General features: G+C 42.6%; 1 protein-coding gene across 1 annotated transcript; it reads left to right on the top strand.

The window, feature by feature from the left end:
• The first annotated feature begins 18,702 nt into the window (after positions 1-18,702).
• Positions 18,703-21,811, top strand: COX6A1 (cytochrome c oxidase subunit 6A1). The gene is made up of 3 exons (XM_072146209.1): positions 18,703-18,885; positions 18,992-19,131; positions 21,570-21,811. The coding sequence occupies exons 1-3, from the start codon at positions 18,786-18,788 to the stop codon at positions 21,660-21,662; spliced, it is 333 nt and encodes a 110-aa protein (XP_072002310.1). The 5' UTR covers positions 18,703-18,785; the 3' UTR covers positions 21,663-21,811.
• The last annotated feature ends 4,644 nt before the right edge of the window (positions 21,812-26,455 follow it).

Raw genomic sequence — 26,455 nt, 5'->3', positions numbered from 1 at the left:
ACTGTGTCAGCTGTAATGTAAGTTGTCTTTGGAGTATTTGTCAGAAGTGTCCTTCCAAAATCTGACTCCTAGTGGCAGATATAAAAACTGCAGTAATTGATTTTTAAAGGGAACTTGTCACCTATTTTAACAAACTAAACAAACAACATCTTCGGGTAGGGTATAATTCCCTCTTTTATGTTACATCTCATCTGTTATCCTACAAAAAATCTCCTCCAAATTAATTTGAAAACAACCAGAAAACTGTCATCTTTGACCATAGATGACTCAGGTTCAGATGCTGGAGGAGGAGCATTATCTTGGGCTCTACAGCAGCTAGAATATGGTATCATATTACAGAGGAGTATTTCATCTTTAAAACTCAATCAAGCGTGTGGCTCAGTGAGCTAAAGAACCAAAATAATAGGTAAAATAATAGTTGGGAAGGCAAGCTGGAGATACAATTTCAATTCCATACTATGACCCATATCTCTCAAAAACAGTGCAAACTGCTTGTGTAGAGTGCAGGGTGCGCCAGATTCATGAATTGTGGCGCATGATCTTTGTGAACCTGGCGCCCCCTGCACTGCTCCAACAAAGTGCACAATTACAATTCTGTCAGACACTGCATGATAAATGTGGCGCAGGGTCTGACTGTGCACCAAAAAGCCCCTTTCAGTGCAGAATGTGTCGCAGACACTGTATAAATACATGTGCATGCAGTTTGCACTCTGCAAAGTAAAAAAAAAACTGGTGCAGGGGCTTTAATAAATATGGGCCGATGTCTTTAACTATATGTATCTCAGGTTCTATAGCTCAATGAACAATTTTAAAGATGAGTTTCTTTTCTTTCAGCTCATACCAGAACCAGGGTACTATAAAAACCTATATATGGGTGTCTGAAATGACTTCACCCTTCCAGACTCTCAGGCAGAAATGAATCAGGCTTAGAGGCTAGAGGGATGCATCTCTTTAGAAGCCTATATTTTCAGTTTCATAGCAGCACCTAGAACCATGATTCTGGTATCAGATTAAAGATAAGAATCTCATATTTCAAATCTCATCAGAACTGAGGATTTTCTGCAGATTGCATTCCCAACTATGAGCTTACCTGCCCATTGTAAATTACAGAACCACAAATCTGATGTGATTTGAAAGACATAATTCTATAGAACCAAAGATATATGCAGCTAAAGTGACATGCCTCTTCCAACTTCTGAGTCTGACTCAACTCAGGCAAATATGACTTTTTTCACTTTATTTTGGAGGAGATACTTTAATAAGTAATAGTGTAAGATTTTACATATTAGTGACAATGCTAGAATGGATATTCCATGCCCTAACTGATGGGGCTCTATTTAAGTCATTTAGTTTATAGATTTCAGGAATAATACAGCACACAGATGTGATAATGAGCGCTGGGTCATGGTGACTGGAAGTAAAGGTATTGTTATACTTGATAGGCATATCATACACATTTGCTGTTGCTTAAATAGTGTAAACATTTGCTATGGCATTGCATACAAAATGTCATCACCATCTAAATTTCCTTTCTCAAACACGTGCAAGAAAGCCAAGTAATCTATTAGTATATTAGGAAAAATGCCACTTAGGTAGTTATGAAGTAAGATAAATATACATAAAGCTCGGCTTTTCTTTATAACGGGGCATGTCTTCAATAGGCTTTATATAGCTGTATTGCAAAATAAAAACTTTTACAAATTTGCTCTTGGTGCTCCTGTTAACGTCACACAGGTGGCCAGGTGCTCTTTCGTTTCTTAATTATGCATGCCTACTGCGTGCAATCGTATTCATCCACTCCCTCCCAAGCTATGCCCAATAGTTGGTGACGTCACCCGATAGGAGGGAGTGGATAAATACGATTGCATGCAGTAGACGTGCATAATTAGAGGTGCAAAGGAGCGCCAGGTGCTAAGTAGCATATTTTTAAAAGTAATTTTTTTTTTACAGTGATAAAGCTATAATAAACCTAATGAAGAAAAGCCCCGTTATAAGGAAGAAAAGCCCGAGCTGTATGCATATTTAGTGTACTTCATGACTAAGTGGTAGTTTTCCTTCAAGAGTTTGGGAAGAAACCATATTGAAACAGTTGTTGCAGATATATTTAGAATAGAATTGAATAAAACTTTATTAATCCCGTTGGGAAAGTGTTTTGTGCATCACTAATCCAGGCTTGCTAGTAACTCTTTAATGAAATAAGATGTACATGTATGTCGGGAAATGCGGTCCGTTGCCACGTCCTGGGGTACATGTACAGCTCAGCAATTGCCAGGGTGCTCGGCTGTGTTTAACAGTCATTTCCCGCACTAACAGCTGGGATCCAGATACTCACGATCCCGGCATTTTAACTCTATACATGTTGTGATATGGAGCAGTACCGGGTACTAACCCAGCAGGTCGGCATACTCCATGCAGGGCACAGAGGTGCCAACCACTTCTATGGCAGTTAGGGTGCCGTTTTCTGCAGTGGCGTCAAATTTCCTTGGGCATCTGCTGTGCCAGACCTCTTCCAACAGACGTAGCGCTTCCCCAATAGTGCTCTAGGCACTCCAGATGACTTTATTTAGCCGGTTCTTTTCTGTATCGTTTAAGTTTTTGGGAACGCAGCAGTTGTCACTTTTTGATTACCGTATATACTTGAGTATAAGCCGACCCAAGTATAAGCCGAGGCCCCTAATTTTACCACAAAACCTGGGAAAACCTATTGACTCGAGTATAAGCTGAGGGTGGGAAATGCATTGGTCACAGCCTCCCCAGTATATAGCCTGCCGGACCCTGCCCCATAGTATATAGCCAGCACCTGCCCCCCAGTACATATCCTGCCAGCCCATATCCCCCAGTATATAGCTAGCCCCCTGTCCCAGTATATAGCCAGCTCCCTGCCCCAGTATATAGCCAGCAGCGGGGGGGAGTCAGAAAGGTGAGTTCGATATTTTTTTTACTCGAGTATAAGCCGAGTTTGGGTTTTCAGCACATTTATTTGTGCTGAAAGACTAGGCTTATGCTCAAGTATATATGGTATTTCCTTTGATACTGAGAAAATCATATAAATTAGGATTCTTGTATAGCTTTATAAAATGATGAGTATCTTTTGTCAATTATTGTATGGATATTTATGTATCTTTTGTAAAAACCTGTATATGTTTGTCGTGATTGAATGTATTTTAACTGAAGTTCTTATTGTGTGATGATGTGGGGCCTAAATAAGTATCCCCAAGCATGTGAATGGTGTGGTGGTGCACATTTTTATTCAGTGCCCCAATCCTTTTTATGAGATTTCCAGAGATCTTCCAGAAATTACATAGAACTATATCCAATTTTTTAAATGAACTGTGATTTAAAATAAAATAAAATTAAAATAACATATATTAGATGTTCATAGACCCACTTAGCTCTATGAACCAGGAGACGTGTCCTGAGATTGAAGCTTCACTACATGATTCAGAAAGAGATTATACTGGTTGGCTAGACACTAATGCACAAATAAAGCAGGGCTTCGGGGCTCACCCTACTCAGGGGCCAACTGGTAGATTCAACTGTTGGCTACTCCGAGCCTGGAGTTCATACTAGGTAGAAGGAAGTCTGAGACACCCCTGGTCTCATCACTTGTTTAGGCTTCTTCTCTAACTCCCTCATCTTTGCAGTTCTTCCTCCTCTCTATATTTTACTCGCCAACAGTAAAAAAATTATAATTTGGGAAACAAAATCATTGGTCCATAAGGGTGGTTATGTGTGGTGGGTGGTATAGTGTCCAAACATTTCCCTGATAGTTCCTCTTGATAATGATTGATGAGGGAACAGGATGAAGACTTTCAAGTTGTAAGTTTCAGGTTTGTGAAGGAATGTCGGGCCTGACCTATAATGGAATGAAAAGTGTGGTCACTATTGCAGGAGCGATGTTCTGCATAAATTCAATGGGAAATAGCATACCTGCATAGTGAGAAGAACTTGTGAGGGCTGGATGTGTCTATTCAGGTAATGACTGTTTGGTCAGCATTGCTATTACCACAGCTCTTGCTATGAGGCACTTCAATCTGGGAAGCTGAAGCTTGATTAACACATGAAAGGACCCTTCTCCTATTCACAGTCCCAAAAAGTAAAGAAAGACGGGAGCTGAAAGGCAGCAGTTTTGTGTATTTCCAGGCTGAGTGTGGGGCCCTGCTGAGGGGCAGGAGCTTACATTAAACTTGTGGACACAAAAAACTTGAACAGAAAGTAAGGACTGTTTAGAATCGTACACTAGGTTTCAGTCTTTGACTAATTCAAGGCATTCTATAATATCAGAGTTTTATATGAAGTGGCATGATGTTACAGTTTAAAGGACATCTACCATGAGTTTGACTGATGGTAGGTGTCCAGCATGACATGCTCGTTTCTTTATGCACTCATCGGAGCAGTATTTAGTGCAGAAAGAAACAGCATATTTGCTGCTATAACCGAGAAGACGACCAGTGACGTCAGAGGGCCGGGGCTGGGCTCGACTGGGAGCTGAGTCGGTGGTACTGTTACAGCGGGGGGCGTGCATACTTTACACTCTGCCGAGTGCCTCCGGCTCGTTTACATATTTTTTAAAAGTCATTCCAGTAGCAAATGAGCTGTTCCATTATGACCTAAAAACGATTCTGATTAGCGCATAAAGAAATGAGCATGTCATGTTGGACATCTACCATCACTCCAACTGATGGTAGATATCCTTTAAAGGGAACCTGTCAGCAAATTTAGCCCCATCAAAGTAAAGGCTATAGGGGAGATTTATCAGAGGTATCTGAAATTAGAACTGTTCTAGTTTCTCATGGAAACCAATTAGTGCTCAGCTTTTATTTTACCACAGCTGTTTATAAAATGAAAGCTTAGCTCTGATTAGAAGAGTTCTGCTCTCAGACACTTCTGATAAATCTCCCCCAGGTAACATGGCACAAAATCTGCCCCCACACTTTGTTTTTGGCTCTAATGACCAAGTTATTTGTCTTTTTTTTTGCATCAATGCCTCCTTCAAACTATGACCCACATTTATTAAAGCCCCTGTGCCAGTTTTTTGTCTGACTTTGCAGTTTTCAGGGCAAACTGTTTGCACATGTATTTATAAAGCGACACAACACAAAATTCTGCAGATAAAGGGGCGTTCTGGGGCACAGTTTGACCGTGCACTACATTTATCTTGCAGTGTCTGACAGAATTGTGTTGCACGCTCTTTGTTGACCTCTTAACGACCATGTGTTTTCATTGTTCACTCCCCACCTTCAAACATCTATAACTTTTTTATTTTTCCATATAAAGAGCTGTGTGACGGCTTGTTTACCTTTTAACAAATTGCACTTCACAGTGGAAGTATTTAAAGTTCCATGCCATGTACTGGGAAGCAGGAAAAAATCCAAATGCTGTAAAATTGGTAAAGGAAATGCATTTTTGTCGTTTTGTTGTTAGCTTTCACTCTGTGTCCAAAATGAAATGTCTACTTTATTCTTTGGGTAAGTACCATCACGAGGATACCAAATTTATATAGGTTTTATAATGTTTTCATACATTAACAAAAATTTAAACCTCCTGTACAAAAAAGAATTTCTTCATTTTGCCATGTTCTGGCGCTAATAACTTTTTCACATTTTGGTGTACGGAGATGTGTGTGGGGTCATTTTTTGCAACTATTGATGATGTTTTCAATGTGACCTTTTGATCACTTATTATAGAATTATTTTATATTTTGTAAAATTGCAAAAAAGTGCCATTTTCTAGTCCGGGTGATATTTTCTGTTACGGGTTTAAACACCGGGAATAGCTATTATTATATTTTGATAGATCGAACATTTTGGGACGCGGCAATACTTAACATATTTATAATTTTTACTGTTTATTTATATTTATTTCAGTTCTAGGGAAAGGAGGTGATTTGAATTTTTATGTCTTTTTTATTTATATAGATTTTTTTTCCCTTTTTTAATTTTTTTTACTATTTTTCAGACCCCCTAGGGAACTTTAGGCCAAGTTTGTGTGATTGATCCTTCCATATACTGCCATACTACAGCATGGCAGTATATGGAGATTTTCTACATCATCTATTAAAATGTGAAAATCACACATTGTAATAGTGTTAAACGAGACAGACTTGGGTCTTTGTATGTTAACACCTGCAATTAGCGCTAGCACCGATCGCGAGTGTTTGCTGAAATATGCAGCAAACGCTCACCGGCTATGGAGAGGGCTCACAGGCTGCAGACGCGTGACGTATTACTGCGTTGTTAGGGGCTTAGAGGTACACCAAAAAAAAGTTGGTGCACACACCAAATTCACACAGAACGGGCGCACTCTGCACACTTCACAGGCAAACGGCACCTAGTGCCGTTTGCATTATTTTTGATAAATGTGGGCCTGTTACTAGATTTAGATTTTTTAGATGTAAGGGGACTACAATTTTGCAAGATAAATTGTAGTTGTTAATAGCATAATTTGTGGCTTCATATGTTGCAATGATTAACACTTATTAGCCCTTTATGTGTGGTATATCAAGCAAAAAAAGAAAGCAAATCTGCCATTGCTTTTACTATTTGTGAGTTTTAGTGGTTTTAAGTGTTTTTATTGTGTTGCTTATTGTCATAGCTTTCTCATCTGCATTTTCGATAAAAACCCATTTTTATTTGACCTTTAATCTAGGTGTGCACATTCTTCGCTCATATGTGGTGTTATTTAAAATATTTTGTTATATATGGTGTACATTTATGAACGCAATTCACTCTATAGTGTTATATGGAACTTTCTATAGTTTGCCCACCATATTACTAGATTATTATTAGAACAGGAACTCCATGACTACACCATTGAAAAGAAATGCTGACCTCAGGTTCTGCATCTCCATACATAGATGTGGTAACAGGAGTCACTGGGGCTTTGACAGTGGAGCCACAGTGGGTCTGCTCTAGCAGCTTCCCTATCATTTTGATTTATGCTCCCTGGCCTCCCACTGTACTTGCCCTCACCCCATCATGAACAGCTAGGAAGCGTCAAAATATGGATGGGGGCTGTTTCTATTACAGTGTTGACACTATTGAAGATAGATGCCCTGGTGAATCCAGGTAACACGGTACCAAATATACATGCAGATATGAGGAGTTTCAAAGCTCAAAAATAGCAAAACTCACAGTATTAATAATTTGATCTACTGCAAAAGTTGATGACTAGTTCCATTCAATGAAGATATCATGTGTTTTACCAACATCATGACCATTAGCATCTGTTTTGTATACATTAACTTTTTAAGGATGCAGCCCATTGGTAACTTAAAGGGGTTATCCATATTACAGCAAATATTGTTTATGTAATGGAAAGTTATAAAAAATTTCCAATATGCTTTCTGTTTTCTAGATCTCCGCTTGCTGTCTCACGCTTGCAGTACATCTCACCCAGGTGTACGGCTTTGATTACACTGTGTGTTATAACAAGCCTTGCGCCTGTGTGAGATCAGATGATCATGGACCGGTATTTATCTACAGGAAATAATCGATGAACCTTTGTTCCCATGTGACGTTGGTGCCTTTTTAAATGCATCGAAAACATAAGTGGGAGGGGGTTTGGCCAAAATGCATATGTGTTTTTGCCAATCCCCCTCCTACTTGCACGTTTTGGGTGTGTTTAAAAATGCGACAAAAATGCAATTGGGCATCCGCCCTCCTGTTGCATGACAGCAAGCAGACAACACACTGAGATACAGAAAGTGTATTGGAAACATGTATAAGTTTTCATTAAACAAACAATGTCAATTATTTTCTGGAATGTGCTTAAAGTGGACAACTCCCTTTAAGGTTCAGGTTAAAATAAAAACATACATAAAATTACTATTAAAGGGGTTCTCCCATTTCAGCAAATTAATGTTATTTTTTTGTATAATGAAAAGTTATATAATTTTCCAGTATACTTTCTGTATCAATTATTCATATTTGGTTTTCTAGATCTCTGCTTGCTGTCATTCTATAGAAAGCTTCTAAGTTTACTTCCAGTGGACAGAAATCTGACCATGGTCACACAGGTGCGTGGCTCGTTATTATCATACAGAGTGCACCTGTGTGACCATGGTCAGATTTCTGTCCACTGGAAGTAAACTTAGAAGCTTTCTATAGAATGACAGCAAGCAGAGATCTAGAAAATGGTGAGTAATTGAAACTGAAAGTATATTGGAATATTGTATAAATTTTTATTATACAAACAATAACATTTATTTGCTAAAAGGGAATAGCCCTTTACGATTTTAATTCCTCTGTCTTAAATGTCATTATATTTTATATTTAACAATTTATTATAGCTGACATTGTTGATGTCACATGAGAGAGGATCGTCAAAAGGTGACATCATTCAGAAAATCTCATGTATGTGACATAATAGATTAACGACTTTAGAACTGTGAATAACGGTTTATTGTGGCTAAAGCTCTGGGGTGAGTATAAGCAGGACCACTACACAGCAGCTGTTAAAGTTTTGTGAGAAGAGAAAAAAGGACTGAACACAATGTAGCAGTAAACAACTATTGAATGCTGTAGCTGAACGGATGGTTGTTAGACCTGTACAAGAAAACAGAAACGTAAGTGCGTCATAATAGATAATCGAAATTGTGGACCAAGTCAGATCTCAGCCTCTCAAATTACAGTACAATGCTAGACACTACAATGTAATAGTCTGGGGCAAAAGGTGGGCCAACAATGTATTATGTAAGGCCAGCAAGGACCCTTTTTCAGATGAAGATTCTTTTCATGTAGCAAGCGGCCATCAGGAATATGCGCTGCCATTTAGCCCTTGCTATTACTTTTATTTTCAGTGAGAGCTGGTGAAGAAGCAAAAGTGAATGAGACTGCTCAGGAATATCCACTGCAGATTACAATACATTTGCAATCAATGTGCAAAGTTACATCGAAATTGACATGAAGTGCATATGTACAAACGTGCACTTGATGAATCTGCATGTATCGCCTCTGTATTTCCCAGCAGGTCCGCTTCAGTGGAATTAAGTTAAATTATGTTGGCAGCGCATCCTCTGCTTACAATATGAGTTAAACTCCTAACAAGTGATCATTTATGTTTGTACAGAGCATTGGTTTTCTAGATCATACGAAGAGACATACCTCCCCTTCCCCATTTTGGAATGAATTAGTAATCATTGGTTATAACTAGGACTTTTTGTATAATTTAAACTATCAAGCTAAATCTGTTCTCACTTAATAGTTACAATCAATATGTAATGCTACAAAAAAGTCCCTATACAACCCAGGCCTAAGGCCATCTTCTGATGAATTTAGTCCGTAAAACATGGACTGTATGTTAGCCGTATTTCTAAGGCTGAACACTGCCCGGGAACCTGGACTCACTGCATCATAGTTATTTTTGATGCTGTGAGTCACTGCCTCCCAGCAGGACTACAATCCCGTAGTGTACTCATGCCAGTGACTCACGGATGACTATGATGCTGTGAGTCTGAGTCCCAGGTTCAGTCTGGCAAGTAAGGCCAATATACAGTCTATATTTTACCGCCTGTGTGAAGCCGCCCCAAAATCTTCATGGCTAGCAGATTTGTGTTGTTTCTGGCTGCGTTCACACTTTCAGATTTTCAGATGCAATTTTTGATGTACAAACTGGGAGAATAATGAAAAAAAGGAGTTGTAGCACCTTTCCATTAAATGTTCTCCACCATTATGATCCACACCTGCTTTTAGCTTTAAATACTGCATGTGAAAAACTGCACGTGTGGCTTATTGTTTCCTGTTCTAAAATATAAAAAGTATAGACATTTTAACAGTTTATATTGAAGCACTTAAACGGACATGCTTTCAGAATTTCATTAAAGATTAGATCTTAAGAAATCAACTGAATACATTGACTATATAAAATTCTCCACTTCTTTCCTGTTGCCTGAAGGGCTCTGGGGGAGGGAGTTCCAGAGCCCCTCAGTGATGTCTTTTCACTTGTTGTTACAGTGAGCTGAGCAGGTCTTCCCTCCCCATGCTCTCTCCCTCATCCCTCTGCCTCCTCCCTCAATGTGATCGCCTTGAGCACTACTGAGCTGGTTTGCCTTGTGTTTTTAAATGCAAGGCAAATGCTACGTGTGAACGCAGCCTTAATGGTGTGTCCATTGTGCGTTTATGGTTATTCTTTGGTTTTTCACCTGCATGTGTTTTTTTCATGTCCGTATGGTATTTGTTGATCCTTTTTCTTTATGTCCTCAAATGTTTAACATTAATTAGAAGGCAATATACCCGTTTCCCCAGCATCATCAGTGAAAAACAAATGACACAAATGACCCTTAAAAAATCGCAATTCATAAACCGGGCTTTACACTGTGTTGTACTGGCAGAGGATCTAAGTTTAAGCCACTACCTCTGAATGGTGGGAAAAACCCATTTACGTTTTTTTTTATGCCACAAACTCAAGAAAATTGTATGATAAATTTCCCCTTTCACTTCTATTGGAGGCCATGGTCCATAAAAGTGAAAAAAATAAGATATGCTGCAAAAATTTTTACATGGACTGCTGAAAAAAACAGAAATGTGTTAAACACATAGTATGGATACTTAAGAGCTTGTATGCCAGTCGAAAAACTTGGCAACGGTTACCCACAAGATGGTAAAAATTCTGGAAAGTGGAAAGTCTACAGAAAATGCACATCCTGCAGCATTCAACCTTTGTATTGCAAAGGTTAAAAACCTTGGGAAAAACCTGCACCGATGGTCTACATGATGTCATGTGACTGTGTGGATTTATGCAGCATTTGAGTAGAATGAATTTAAATCCCTTCAACCAAAAGTCTCTGAGAATTAGCTACCAGTGATTTCACAGTGGCAACCTACTACAGATAACCTGTGTGTTCCTGCCCTTTATTTTGTCTGTCCATTAAAAAATATATAAATACAGGCAGGCCCCGGGTTACATGCAAGATAGGTTCCTACTAGGTTTATACTTAAGTTGAATTTGTATGTAAGTTGGAACTGTATATTGTAGTTCTAGACAAAAAAAATAAATTGTCCCAGTGACATTTGGATTTTCAACATTTTTTGCTGTAATGGGACCAAGGATTATCAATAAAACTTCATTACAGCCTGAAACTAAAGTAAAGCATCCAGGGAGCTCTACAAGAGGTTACAGGGGGCAGGGGGTCCGTCTGTAACTAGGGGTCGTCTGTAAGTTTGGTGTCCTTGAGAAGGGGACCATCTGTACGTAGAAAAAGGCTGGAAACCCTTGTAACAACTGGGATCCAAGGAAGGCAATATTATGCCAGTGCATGGCAAAGGGACATCACATTGAGAAACTCCGGCATTCATTTATTTATTCCTACATTTAGAAGAATCTGACACCTTGTGGAGAAAAAGGGAACTGTGGAAACAAAAATCTCACAAATAGAATGAGCTGGGTAATGGAAGACATGGGAGGCATTTATTATTGGCTTTGTTTCACTTTTTGGATGGACGGTACAGCAAATACAGTAAAAACAAAATAAAACATCACATTTCAAATCTAAAATTGGGCCCCAAAAAAGATAGATGCCCGTCCAATGCATTGGAGCTACACAACTTCGTAGTAGGTTTATTTATATATGTGATGGTGGTTTATGTATCTATGTGCAACACCCCTGCCAATGTATAGGCAAGGGGGCAGTTGCGAAAAAGGCCGTCAACGTGTTAGAACCCATCCAGTGAGTCTGATCAACTCCTTGACAGAGAATGCAGTAAGTCTGAGGTAATTAGCAGCTGTAGATTCCGCCTGAACATGCGAGGGTTAAGTTGATGTGAGTTATCAGCCAATTGTATTTCACCATGTATACTGAAGTGTGATTGGAGAGTGAGCCACCATCTGACCAGGATAATAAAAAAAACCCCGGGACAGGGAGGGGAGGGAGTTCTTAGGTCCATACTTTGAGTTCTCTTAGTTCTTAGGCCTCTGAGGTTCCAGAAAGCTCTTAGAGCTCAAGCTCCTTACCACTAGCTCTCCCCTGTGAGCACATCCTGTCACAGACAGAGTGAAGAGAGAGAAAGTCCACCATCAGGGCTAACACTCAGCTAAACCCAGGACAAAAGCTGCAGCATCCACAACTGGACACAGCTCCATCCCAGCCTGCATCTACTACCAGGCTGGTGAACCAATTCCTGATGACATCTCTCCATGACCACTCCAGTATCAGTTCTGCTGTGAATCGTTTAGGCCTGTTGTCTGCTGTTGGTCAATAAATTATTTTGCACAACGTTGCCTCCGTCTGATCCCTGGATAGGGCTGTACCACCACGGGCTCCCCATCCATCACCCAGGGACATATATTACAAACATTAAGGGGTTGTTCCAGGGAGAACCAATACATCAGCCTCTCCCTCCATATTTCTTGTACACACCACCTGCTGGAGACCTGCCAAGCTGTGGGTCAGCCCTCCGGTTCCCATACCAAGCACCATGACATTAGCGTGCCTAGGCCGCAAGCGCCAGCCACCCCAGTATTCTGGGCCCCGGCTGCCTCCAGGCCTCAAGAAAAGGCTAGGCCCCGATGGGGGATGTTGCATATGTGTTCTACACTTTAGGGTAGATATATAAGGATGATGGTGGTTACCATGCTTGAGAAATCAAGGCTGTGCCTCTGCTTTCTGAGTGGAGACACAGCTGTGAACGCTAGCAGCAGAAGATGGGCTGTGCTCCTCCTGTCTGGGTGCCGGCCCAGACAGGCAGCGAGGAAAGGAAGAAAGCCTTGCCGAATCCCCAAGGTGGATTAAGACAATGCTTGAGAATTTCATGAGAAGGTAAGTGACAAAAATCATTGTTGGCCAACCCCAAAGCCCCACAAGAAAAGTAGATGAAAGTGGACAACCCCTTTAAAATATATTCTTTCCAAATAACTCACATCGATAACACAAGAAGGAGCAATTCTTATAAAAAGTGTCCTTTATAGCCGTCATCTAGGTTGTCTTTACGAATTTACCCTTTTAGCCAAAAATGGCTAGCTCTACCGGGATGAGAGCAGACACTAAGACACAGCAGTCTCGGGGCGTGGCTTGAACATGTCGGAGTGAGGACGCTCACATCAGGTGCCATTACATATCCGGCAGCGTTGATCCCGGACTCTGAACATGTCGGGCAGGAGGGGTAGGAGTGCGGTCCAGACCGGATCCACATCGGCATTTGGCCCTGGAGCAGAGCCTAGACAGGTTACGACATCAGCCGTGGGAAGTGATGGACCTGCCGTACAGACCTAACATGGCGCCCGCACATGTCACCTGTCACTCTCCCGGAGGAGCCGACAGAGGAGATTGGAGCCTCTCCGCTTCTGCCCCACAATGAGGGTATACACCCCGACACAAGCACAAACAGTGGGAGGAGATGGATCCACCTTCTGATTCCAATATGGCGCCTGTTCCCATCAACAGCCACACTTCAGGCGGCACCAGCTGGGGAGAGGGAGCCAGCGCAATGTCTGCCCCATATAAGTGCTCACGTTCCCCACTAATGCAGGAGCCAGAGCAGTTTTCAAACCCCGGATGGGCAAGCTGACAAGAGAGCCCCCGGAGCTACTCTGCCCCCCCCTCCTCCCACAGACGCATTTGGAGGCACAATCCACTCAAAGTTTCAGCTCCTCAGGGCATTCATTCAGGCACTCCCTTAGATTCTGTGATTCAAAGAGTGGAGGCCTCTCATCAGCAGGCCCTAGAAGGCATTAGAGAAGATATTGAGACACTTGCAACTTGCACTGCACACACTGAAAATGCTATTGTCTCCCTGGTTGATAGTGTCTCTGCCCTGGAGTGAAAAGTTAGTAGTTCAAGACATCATATGCAACATTTGGCTCTCCTCCTAGATGACTGACAAAATAGAGGCAGGAGAAATAACGTTTCTATTAAAGGCCTTCCTGAGATCCTCCCTAATGATAACCTGTCAGAAAGGGCAACGTCCAGCTTAAACAAATTGCTACGCCGGCCTTTAGACGCAGAGCTATTTGTAGACCGCATTCATAGAGTGTCAAGGATGTCATAATTACTCCTAATTACTTCAACGATAACGACAAGATTACCCGTGCAGCCTGGTCTGAGGGCACTATCCAGGTAGATGGGACTGAGATACATATCTACCCGGATGTCTCTACCTGCACTCTAAATATGAGGCGCTTGCTGCAACCGCTGTTTCAGAGCATCAAAGAGCTGGGGGCCACTAACTGCTGGGGGGACCCCTTTCACTTAATTGTCAGACACAACGGCCACAACTTCTTTTTGCGGAAGCCAGAAGATCTCTCTGATTATTCCTATTCCTGAATATGCCTCTAAATGAAGTGCCTAATTGGCTTAGCCTAGGTCAAGTAAGACCTGGCTCTATGCCTTTCAGAAGGAGAAGAGACTCCCTAAGAAGATGATGTTCATCATCTGCCAATGTAATTGTCCCCCCACCCGCCCCCACCTTGGAACAGGTGGGGGGGGGGGGACTGGATTGCAAAAGGAGGCATACTTTTCCATTTAACACCTTGGAAAACGTTTTTACATACTTCCCAGAATTCCCTAGTGGAGCATCTATGGCCGCAGTCACACGTACCGCTAGGCGTCCATTCATAACGCGATCGCACCCTCAGGGCGCGTTCACACGTTGCGTTTTGACCTGCGTTTTCATTGCGTTTGAAACGCATATACAACAGCTGATGAGAGGTGATTTGCCTAATTACATTACTGTTTACGTTTGTAAACGCAATGTTAGCGCATGTGTTAACAAAATCTATGCATTAACGTGTTGTTAACACATGCGTTAACATTGTGTTTATGATGCGTTTTGTAAACGGAAATGTTAACAGTGATGTAATTAGGCAAATCACCCCTTCTCAGCTGTTGTATATGCATTTCAAACACAATGAAAACGCAGGTCAAAACACAACGTGTGAACGCGCCCTCAGGACTGAGCTCTTTCTTTTCTATGGCAATTGATCAGTGAAAAACGCATTGCACTTGTATTGGACTTGCATGTGTCTCAGAGTGTAATGCGTTTTAGATCCATAGACTTGTGTGGTGCGTTTTTCACGTGCAAGTAGAGCATGCCGAGATTTAAACATGCGTTAAAAAAATGTGTGTGTATGCGTGAAAAATATAGCAAGTCTGAAAAAAAACATTGAAAAAATGTGCAAAGCAAATTCTGCACATCAAATACACGTGCAGAAGTGTGAAAGGGGCCCAACTCAAGCTTGACCTGTAGCTCATCAATGTCAGGTTGATGGGGGTCCAAAGGGCACCGCTTCAACAGATCGTCTGTTCTCAGCACAGAAGAAGTAAGGCGACAGCTCTGCTCTGTGTAAAGGCTGAACTATGTCACTGCAACCTAGCTCATTTTCAAATGCATGGAAGCTGAACTGAAGTAACCTGGTCACCTGGTCTTTTATTAATTTTTTTACATTTCACCATTTTCCACAATTCTCAAATTATTATAACCAAAAAGCAATGATTTGGACAATATGAGGTTTATTTATGTATTATATTATTATTATTATTTACTTTGATGCATGACGGAGCATTTTCCTGAGGGGGGGGGGGGACTATTCCTCACTGGCCACTCCCATGGGACTAGGGACACAGCTCTGCATACAGAAAGGTAAACTTTCTTCTAAATTTTTTTTTTTTTGGAAAAAGCTAGTTTTACTATAAAACCTTTTTAGCAATGTGTATACTATTATCTATGGGGACATGGGGGAGCCTGAAAAAGGGCTCCTGATGACAGGTTCACTTTAAACAGTGAACACTCAAGATCTGTACCTGCAGTGATCGCAGGACTAAGCGGAAGGTGTTTGTTGTACAATACAGCAGTTATTTGCAATGAAAAGAGAGGAGGTTGTGATTCCTACCTGTACAACCTTAATGACACTGCTATGTCGTACTATTACAGGTCTCGACTTTAAGGTGTTCATATATATATGTATATATTTTGGTGTTATATTGGGGGGTGACAGGTGTTGTGGTGGGTGTCCTCAATAATATTTTTTAAAAGGGGCCTTTCTAGAAAAAAATGCTTTTGATGGAGTATCCTCAGGCCTAATTTAACGCAAAACACCGGCAGCTCGTTCCCGATCGCAGGCGTTTCCATAGAAATGCCGATGCGATCGAGCCGAGGCCCGCCCCGGTGGGCGCGACTTTGTCTGCGTTTGTGTTTGCAAGCGCAGACAAAGCGCCCTGTGTGGCGCCGGCCTAAGGGTGCATTCACACGTTGCGCTTTGGTTGCATTTGCATTGCAGCTGAGAGTTGATTAGCCTAATTACATTACTGTTAACATTTGTGTTTACAAAACATTAAACATTAAACAAAATGTTAATGTGTTATTCGGGGGACTTATTTGGCCCCAGGCCCACCGGTGTCCTTAATTTAGTCTACGGCAGAGCGAGGGAACAATAAGTTCCCTGCTCTGTCATAGACGATCGGGTTTGAGCAAAGATGGCAGCTTCCTGCCATGTAGAATGGCGCCGCCACATTTGTTTACATCCACCCTAACAACGCGAGGGAGGATGAGGACGGTGTGCATCGGGGGAACGATGGAAAGTGAGAACACTTTTATTATTTATACCTAGGACTGTATATAGTTATGATAGGGGGGTTGTATATAGTTATTTATAATAGGGAGGCTGTATTTAGTTATTATAGGGGGCTGTATGTAGTTATAGGGGGCGGTATATAGTTATCGGGGGACTGTATATAGTTATTATAGGGGGACTGTATGTAGTTGTTATCGGGGGACTGTATATAGTTGTTATCGGGGGACAGTATATAGTTATATGGGGACTGTATTTAGTTATTATAGGGGGACTGTGTATAGTTATTCTAGGGGGACTGTCTATAGTTATTCTAGGGGGACTGTATATAGTTATTATAGGGGGACTGTATATAGTTATAGGATTACTGTATGTAGTTATTCTAGGGGGCTGTATATAGTTATTCTAGGGGGCTGTATATAGTTATTCTAGGGGGACTGTATGTAGTTATTCTAGGGGGACTGTATGTAGTTATTCTAGGGGGACTGTATATAGTTTATTATAGGGGGACTATATATGGTTATTCTAGAGGGACTGTATATAGTTATTCTAGGGGGACTGTATATAGTTATTCTAGGGGGCTGTAAATAGTTGTAGGGGGACTGTATATAGTTATAGGGGGGCTGTATAAAGTTCTAGGGGGACTGTATGTAGTTATAGGGGGTGTATATAGTTATTATAGGGGGACTGTATATAGTGATTGCTGGGTGAGCTGTATACGGTGAATGCTGGGGGAGCTTTATACAGTGGTTGCTGGGTGAGCTGTATATAATGGTTGCTGAAGGAGCTGTATACAGCTCTGACAGTAATCGCTGTATACAGCTCCTTCAGCAACCATTATATACAGCTCACCCAGCAACCACTGTATAAAGCTGGGGGAGCTGTATACAGTGATTGCTGGGGGAACTGTATATAGTGGCTGCTGGGGGAGCTGTATATAGTGATTGCTGGGGGGAGCTGTACATAGTGATTGCTGGGGGAGCTGTATACAGTGATTGCTTGGGGAGCTGTATACATTGATTGCTGGGGGAGCTGTATACAATGATTGCTGGGGGAGCTGTATACAGTGATTGCTGGAGGAGCTGTATACAGTGATTGCTGGGGGAGCTGTATACAGCGATTGCTGGGGGAGCTGTATACAGTGATTGCTGGGGGAGTCTTATATAGTGATTGCTGGGGGAGCTGTATATAGTGATTGCTGGGGGAGCTGTATACAGTGATTGCTGGAGGAGCTGTATACAGTGATTGCTGGGGGAGCTGTATATAGTGATTGCTGGGGGAGCTGTATATAGTGATTGCTGGGGGAGCTGTATACAGTGATTGCTGGAGGAGCTGTATACAGTGATTGCTGGGGGAGCTGTATATAGTGATTGCTGGGGGAGCTGTATACAGTGATTGCTGGGGGGCTGTATACAGTGATTGCTGGGGGAGCTGTATACAGCGATTGCTGGGGGAGCTGTATACAGTGATTGCTGGGAGCTGTATATAGTGATTGCTGGGGGAGCTGTAAATAGTGATTGCTGGGGGAGCTGTATACAGTGATTGCTGGGGGGAGCTGTATATAGTGATTAGTTGGGGCTGATTACAGTGATTGCTGGGGGAGCTGTATACAGTGGTTGCTGGGGGAGCTGATATATATACATATAGTGATTAGTTGGGGCTGATTACAGTGATTGCGGGGGGGAGCTGTGTACAGTGGTTGCTGGGGGAGCTGTATACAGTGGTTGCTGGAGGAACTGTATACAGTGGTTGCTGGGGGAGCTGTATATAGTGATTGCTGGGGGGATCTGTATATAGTGATTACTTGGGGCTGATTACAATGATTGCTGGGGGAGCTGTATACAGTGGTTGCTGTATATAGTGATTGCTGGGGGAGCTGTATACAGTGATTGCTCGGGGAGCTGTATACAGTGATTGCTGGGGGAGCTGTATACAGTGATTACTTGGGGCTGATTACATTCCCACTTACTGCTACGAATAATCCCCACATACAGTCTATCTCTATGCACTGGAGCTAGACTTATTTAGAAAAAACAACCATGAAGATTCTCAGTAACATGTATATAGCAGCCACTCTCCTTTCATGGCTTTGCTGACACCACGTCACGTGGTAGTCGCCCTCCTCATCGTCCTTGTCACAGCCCCTCCTCTTGCACTTCCCTTCAAGTTGAGGACGTTCTTCGGGCATTGGCTGAAACGCATGCGCAGCCCTGTGCGCCCCGCCTCTTCCGCTCTCCTGTACAACAGGTTTCTCACGTCCGCATCCGCTCACAGTGAGGGACATCATGGCGGCGTTGTGCAGACTCTCTGGCATCCTTGGTCGTTCTGTGGCAAATCGTGGTCGCCTGTTCTCGGCGGCGGCTCATGCAGAGCACGGAGATGCAGGTACAGCGTAGATCCGGGGCGGCAGTCTGTGTCCGGCTGTCACCTTCAGGCGCTGTCAGTGAAGGTCACCGCGGGCTCTGAGTGTCTGTCTGCTCTCTCTTCACAGCTCGCACCTGGAAGATCCTGACCTTCGTAGTGGCGCTGCCCGGCGTGGCCGTGTGCATGCTGAACGCCTACCTGAAGGCCCAACACCATGAGCCTCCGCCCGAATTCGTACCCTACGAGCACCTCCGCATCCGGACCAAGGTAATCAACCCGGGGCACTTACTGCGGGGCAGCTGTGTAGTGGTCTCCTGCACTCACCCCGGGGCACTTACTGAGGGGCTGCTGTGTAGTGTTCTCCTGCACTCAACCTGGGGCACTTACTGCGGGGCAGCTGTGTAGTGGTCTCCTGCTCTCACCCCGGGGCACTTACTGAGGGGCTGCTGTGTAGTGGTCTCCTGCACTTACTGAGGGGCTGCTGTGTAGTGGTCTCCTGCACTTACTGAGGGGCTGCTGTGTAGTGGTCTCCTGCACTTACTGAGGGGCTGCTGTGTAGTGGTCTCCTGCACTTACTGAGGGGCTGCTGTGTAGTGGTCTCCTGCACTTACTGAGGGGCTGCTGTGTAGTGGTCTCCTGCACTTACTGAGGGGCTGCTGTGTAGTGGTCTCCTGCACTCTCCACGGGCACCTACTGAGGGAAGGGGCAGATCGATTCTGGGCTCCTGCATTCTTCCTTTTATGGTGGCTTCTACTAAACTATAACATCTGTGACATCTGTCAAACATTGACACGTAAAAGTTAGACCAGTTTACTCCCCCTTCCCAAAATCTAACTAGAGGCCTAGATCACATACAGGGCGGTGGTGATAATATCTGCAGGTAATTGTGTACTTGTATAGAATGACCTTCACAGACAAAAAAAAAAACTCCATCTAAAACCGCTAGTGACAAACTAGAGGCCAATCCCATCCCCATTCTGCTTGATAAATATGCACTTTATTAATTCCTCAGATGTTGGCTGTTTTAAAATTGTACACTGCCTTTGAAGGAGAGGGTCAAAAACTAAAAATGGAAGGTTAGTATCCCATAGATTTCGTCACGCAGGACCTGATGAAAAGAGCCGTGCGTCACACAGATTGTGATATGTGACAGTAAATATTAGTGGTGGTAAAAACAGTTGTCTAACTGATGGCCACTAGTTGTCGTAGACGGTGATATAGTAAGAGGCTCTAATGTGGGTATTGTAGGTGCCCTGTTTGGGAAGACTGTCAGAATCAAAGACAAGAGAAAGGATGGAAAGGGGAAAGGGGATACCCACCAGATCATCCAGTGCCACTGCAAATTGTGCCCTTTTAAAAGTTGGTCAGCTAGTTTTAGAGGAATAGATTCTTCTAATAGTCTCGATTGGATTATTAGCTTACTTTCCCATAGTGCAGCAGTATTGCCTCTTAAAATGAGTTCTGGTTTAGATATTGATGACTTCAACATCAGATATGTGAAGTTCATGAACTCTGAATGTGGGTGTGTTCTAACCTTATTAAACCTGTTCGGGTAGAACATGGCCGTATAAAAACCTTTGTGCGCAAGGGCTATAAAGGCTGCATTCATGCCTTATTTATTTCCATTGTTGTAAGGACTATTGGAAGGAATTCTCAATGGAGGGAAGCAACGTATCCCACTGTATGATTATACAGTGGGATATATCCTCCGGTTCAGCAATGTTCTGTGGGTCTCCCAGGTGACGCGACACATTCGGGGAAAATACCCTCGGCAGAGGATGGATGCCATATAGTTGCACGTGTGAGCTGACAGAGGAAAAACGGATGCCTCTGTCTGCCAGTACAGCTTTATGGATATGTTCAGTGTGTCAGCTGGAGGTTTCCTGGTGTATGCACTGAACTTGCCCAACAATTGAGTTGTTGCCTAATGTAGCCCAAACCTGAATTGGCACATACTATTAAATGCATGTAATGGTCATGTTGCAAGGGTCTGTGACAAATTTTTCTTTTACATATCACATTTAAGGGCCACTGCTTGTAGTCCTTATTATAAGGGCAGCACGGTGGCTGAGTGAGTAGCGCTTCTGCCTTGCAGCACTGGGGTCCTGGGTTCGAATCCCACCCAGGTCATCATCTGCAAATAGTTTGTATGTTCTCTCCTCCGGGTACTCCGGTTTCCTCCCTCACTCAAAACATACTGTTAGGTTGTTTAGATTGTGAGCCCCATTGGGGACAGGGACCAATTTGTCATGCTTTGTGCAGCGCTGCGTAATCTGTGTGCGCTATATAAATAATAATTATTATTATCAAAAGCACAGAGAATGAATGTATCCCATCAGAACAAGGACAACATCAATGCAGGATCTGCTGGGAGTAGGATTATCATTTATGATGGCTAAATAGATAGATCAGGTTACTGTCGTCACTACCACATGTAGTGGAAATAATCTGTAGAAATTTTCATTTTACATACAGACTCGCTGAGCATGTCCCTTTAACAATGAATTTTGTATAAGGGGACTTCCCACGTCAATTGACGCAGAACTGTTTGTGTTTGGGAGCAGCACACGGGTTGCCTTGGAGGGTTTATGGTTGGTATTTTTATAGTTTGCACCTTGTACTTTAGCTTCTAATTCATGTTTTTTTTTTTATGAGGCTACCTTTCAGTTTTACTGGAGTGTTTTGTTTTTTTTGTGCTTTTACAGAAATTCCCTTGGGGAGATGGAGTGAAGAGCCTTTTCCACAATTCACACGTGAATCCTCTTCCCACTGGTTATGAACATTCTGAGGAACACTAGACTTTGGACATCTTGTTATCCGGACCAGTGTGTTGTATGGGCCCACATGATATGCAGGGATCATGCTATTCTATTTAATGCTGTACATGCCTACCAGACTTCTACAGTCTCAGTAGAAGTTGTCTAAATAAAGTTTATGGTTTCACCTATGTGATTTGGATGATGTTTTTGATCAGATATAAATTGTGTGCTTACCGTTCTTGTATTACAAATAAATGACTCGCTGGGAAAGATTTGTCAGCCTGTCTACACCAGAATTTTCCAGGCATTTTTCCATCTTGGTCAAGTAATAGGTGGTCTTAAGGACTCCACAGTTCTAAACTACTCCAAATACATGATCATGCATGTTTTATCCAGAAAACGACTGTTGAGTCTAAATCTGCACCAGTCTATTCACCGGAACCTTTTATACATCTCCCTTACTGTAAGATGGCCGTCTGTGTGCTGGTACTTCATGTTCCAGCACCCACATTAAACAGCTCCATGAGATTGTTGGAAGAGAGGTCTTGCATATTGCTGTACTGTCTACAAACAATTTTTAGTCAAGAATAAGGCCCAAAACCCACAAGTGAGTCTGAGCCCAGTATGTCAGTTCATTTCTGGTCTCTGAGCGTTTGGGTTGAACATTCCAGCAAAGTTAAGTTTGATGCGAGTAAATTTGTACTAGACTCACTCGTGGGTTTGGGGCTTAAAGGGGTATTCCCATCAGGGCATTTACATTTAATTAAATTCATTTGCCATATGTAAACATTTCTTCAGTTGTATGTTAATAGAAATAAAAAAAATGTTCCTGTGTGAAGATAATTCCTCATAAAAGCAGCCATGTTGTCCTTTAGAAACGAGATGGCTTCCGCGGATACGACCACGTCACACTCTGGCAGAGGTTGCCAGACATGCGCTGTAGAGTCCTGCCGGACCACCAGGATTCCGCAATTATTACCACAGGACGGCTACAGTAACTCCTGGATATTTCTTATACAAAACCAATTTGTTTGCGCAAACTGGCCGTATCCGAGGAAGCCATCTAGTCTGTAAGGGACAACATGACTACATTTATAAGAAATTCTTTACACAGGAACATTTTATTTCTGTGGGCGGAAATGCCTTGTTGATGCAAGAGGTCAGAGGAGAATGGGCAGACTGGTTCGAGCTGATAGAGAGGCAACAGTGACTCAAATCACCACTCGTTACAACCAAGGTAGGCAGAAGAGCATCTCTGAACGCACAGTACGTCGAACTTTGAGGCAGATGGGCTACAGCAGCAGAAGACCACACCGGGTGCCACTCCTTTCAGCTAAGAACAGGAAACTGGGGCTACAATTTGCACAAGCTCATCAAAATTGGACAGTGGAAGGTTGGAAAAATGTTGCCTGGTTTGATTGAGCATCGTTGCAACGCCACAGCCTACCTGAGTATTGTTGCTGACCATGTCCATCCCTTTATGACCACAATGTACCCAACACCTGATGGCTACTTTCAGCAGGATAATGCGCCATGTCATAAAGCTGGAATCATCTCAGACTGGTTTCTTGAACATGACAATGAGTTCACTGTACTCAAATGGCCTCCACAGTCACCAGATCTCAATCCAATAGAGCATCTTTGGGATGTGGTGGAACGGGAGATTCGCATCATGGATGTGCAGCCGACAAATCTGCGGCAACTGTGTGATGCCATCATGTCAATATGGACCAAAATCTCTGAGGAATGCTTCCAGCACCTTGTTGAATCTATGCCACGAAGAATTGAGGCAGTTCTGAAGGCAAAAGGGGGTCCAACCCGTTACTAGCATGGTGTACCTAATAAAGTGGCCGGTGAGTGTAGATCATTACTATGGTAACAGCAAGAAAACCTGTTACATCATCGCTGGGAGAAGAGCATAAGAGGGGGGAGGAGTTACTGAGAACTAAAGGGTCATGGAACTTGTAGTTTCCAGTGGCGGCCATCTTGGTGATAACTCCACCTACTTTAGATAGGCCATAAATTTTGTAAATCATAAAATCAAACTATTTAAGCTCCGTTTGGTGACTAATGGCATTGGGTATTGTTGTACTCATTTATTTATATCATTGTGGGTTTTTGTGTCAGACGTTCATATTCCCAGAATACCCCTTTAACTCTTCTGATGTTCTGGTCGTTGCTCCCCGGGACATCATCGGGGAGCTGTGATCGCTTGCCATGATAGCCTCGGGTCTTCTGCAGACTGCATGGCTTCTGAACATCCCCCCTCATATATCCCGGTATATGGAGATGTGATTTTATTTCAGTCTTGATTTTTTTCAGTATTAACAGCATGCTGCAAATAAATATGCATGATTAAGCTGAATCATTATACCCAAAACAGCCTGTGATTAATGGATGCAGCCAGAAAAATAAAACTACTTCAGTTATGGTGTCACTTTTGGGTGAAAAGATAAATTAATTTACACATCAATTGGCTCAGCGGTTAGCACTACAGCCTTGTTGCACTGTGGTCCTGGGTTCAAGTCCCATCCAGATCAAGATCTGCAAAGAGTTTGTATGTTCTCTCTGTGTTTGCTTTCCTCCCACACTCCAAAACATACTGGTAGGTTGATTAGATTGTGAGCCCCATGGGGACAGTAACCAATTTGGCAAGCTGTAGTGCTGTGTGTATATAAATAAAATAATTATTATTATTATTGGGACTGCAGGAAGAATGAGAAGGTGGATTATATTTCCTCATATCAATCATCCTGAGGGCTAAGGGGAAACTACAATGATTATGTGGACTCTCTCTCCTCCCCTCCATTGGTATTGTTGTCCTGAGGGCACCGATACTCTTAAAAGCTGTGGCAGAGCATGGAACAATTAGATACTGCTTAAATTGCCATGTTGGCACTAAAAAAAGATTCATCTTAGCTGGACCCTGTAGTCACAGATTTGGTGTATTTAGCTAGAAGCTGGAAAATTTTCTCTCTGTAAATGGTCGGTAACTTTTTAAAGATAGAAAGAGGACGTCATGACGTTATTTAGAAGTTAAATAAAACGGGGAACAGTAGCAGTGAGTCTAAGTCAACTACAAAAGACCAGAAAGTAACGAGTTCCCATAGTATAACTCTCTGACCTCTCCTTGAGGGGGTATTCCAGGAATAAACATAATTCATATTTAAATGGGTCTTTAAAATATAAGCTAATATGTAATTATAGAAAATAAGTTCTGAACGGAGCTCCTGATTTCCTTGCTTCCGTGTGTCTTTCTCTTCCAAAATGTCACTCACAAAATAGAGCAGTTCACACTCCTCCAGAACAAATTTCTGAATCCCCGCTATTCAGACCAACACTCCTGCGTTTTTCTTGTGACCTCCTCCGTATGCAACATATGTTGCGGTAGATCGCTGGAAGAAATTCACCCGCAGATAGCGTAGTACAGTTTACACTCGGGATTTATTTAGGTTAAAAACACTCACAAAAGAGCGATAAAAATGCGCATATAAAACTCCAATATGGGACGCCAGCTGCACTTTCTCGCCCGACCCTGGGTTTCGTCCGGTTTGGCTTCTTCTGGGGCGTTTGGCTTCTTCTTCCGACACACGGAAGCAAGGGAATCGGGAGCTCCGGTCAGAACTTATTTTCTATGTTTTACAATTTGGGTTTACTGGATCAACCCTTGAGTGTTTGTAGCTCCATGAGAGAGGTGTGCAGCACATAGCTGTTATTGCTGTATTTTTTGCTTAATATGTAATTAGTTGTTGTTTAAAATTTTGCTCCCCTTAGTAAAAAAAAAAAAAGCTTGTGGGCATTCATATGCAGATGACACACAGATCTATATTTCTGGTCCAGATATCTCCTTTCTTCTAGCCAGAATTCCAGAGCGTCTGTCAGCCACATCCTCCTTTTTCTCTTCCAATTTTCTTAAACTTAACATGGACAAAACAGAACTCATAATCTTTCCTCCACCTAAAACATCCCTCCCACCTGACCTAACAGTCACAATTCATGTCTCCACACTGTCCCCGGTCCCTAAAGTCCGCTTCCTTGGAGCCACCTTTGATTCTGCCTTATCCTTTAAGCCTCACATCCAGGTTCTTACTACAACCTGCCACCTCCATCTCAAGAACATCTGTCTCCTCGATTCTCCACTGCATCTCCTCCCTGTCAGTCTCTCCACTGGTGACCCATCGCACAGCGAATTCAATTTCAAATACTAACCATGACCTACAAAGCCATCCACATCATGTCCCCTCCATATATCTCTGAACTCATCAGGTAATACCGCCCCACACGTATCTCCATTCCTCACAGGACCTTCAGCTTCACTCTATTACCATCCTCTCTTCTCGGAACCACATCCGAGACTTCTCCTGTGCATCTCCCATTAGCTGGAACTCTCTACCAAAATGTGTCAGACTGTCCCCCACTTTCCAAACCTTCAAACGTAACCCAAAGACTCACCTGTTTAGGTTCGCATACAACGTACATTAACTGCATTGCTCCCTTACCTCATGTCTCTATCCCCCCCCCCCCCCCCCCACCGTATAGATTGTGAGCCCTCACAGACAGGGTCCTCGTCCTACTTGTCTCCTGATGACTGTAGTTCTGTATTTTGTACTTGCACTTGTTTTTGTCTTAATGTTATGTATGTGAACCCCTACTGATTGTATAGCACCATGGAATTAATGGTGCTCTATAATTAAATAATAATAATCACATGCCTCGGCAGGTCATGTGATCATCACTATTTGGCTGTAATCTGTTGGTTGCAGTGCATCCAGTTACACATCATTACTATAGTAACAGAGCAGGACAGTTTGTTACATCATCACTGGGAGCAG

This window comes from Engystomops pustulosus, chromosome 1 (genome assembly GCF_040894005.1).
Source record: "Engystomops pustulosus chromosome 1, aEngPut4.maternal, whole genome shotgun sequence".
In the NCBI taxonomy this organism is placed as follows: domain Eukaryota; kingdom Metazoa; phylum Chordata; class Amphibia; order Anura; family Leptodactylidae; genus Engystomops; species Engystomops pustulosus.
This window is presented reverse-complemented; position numbering and strand designations above follow the sequence as displayed.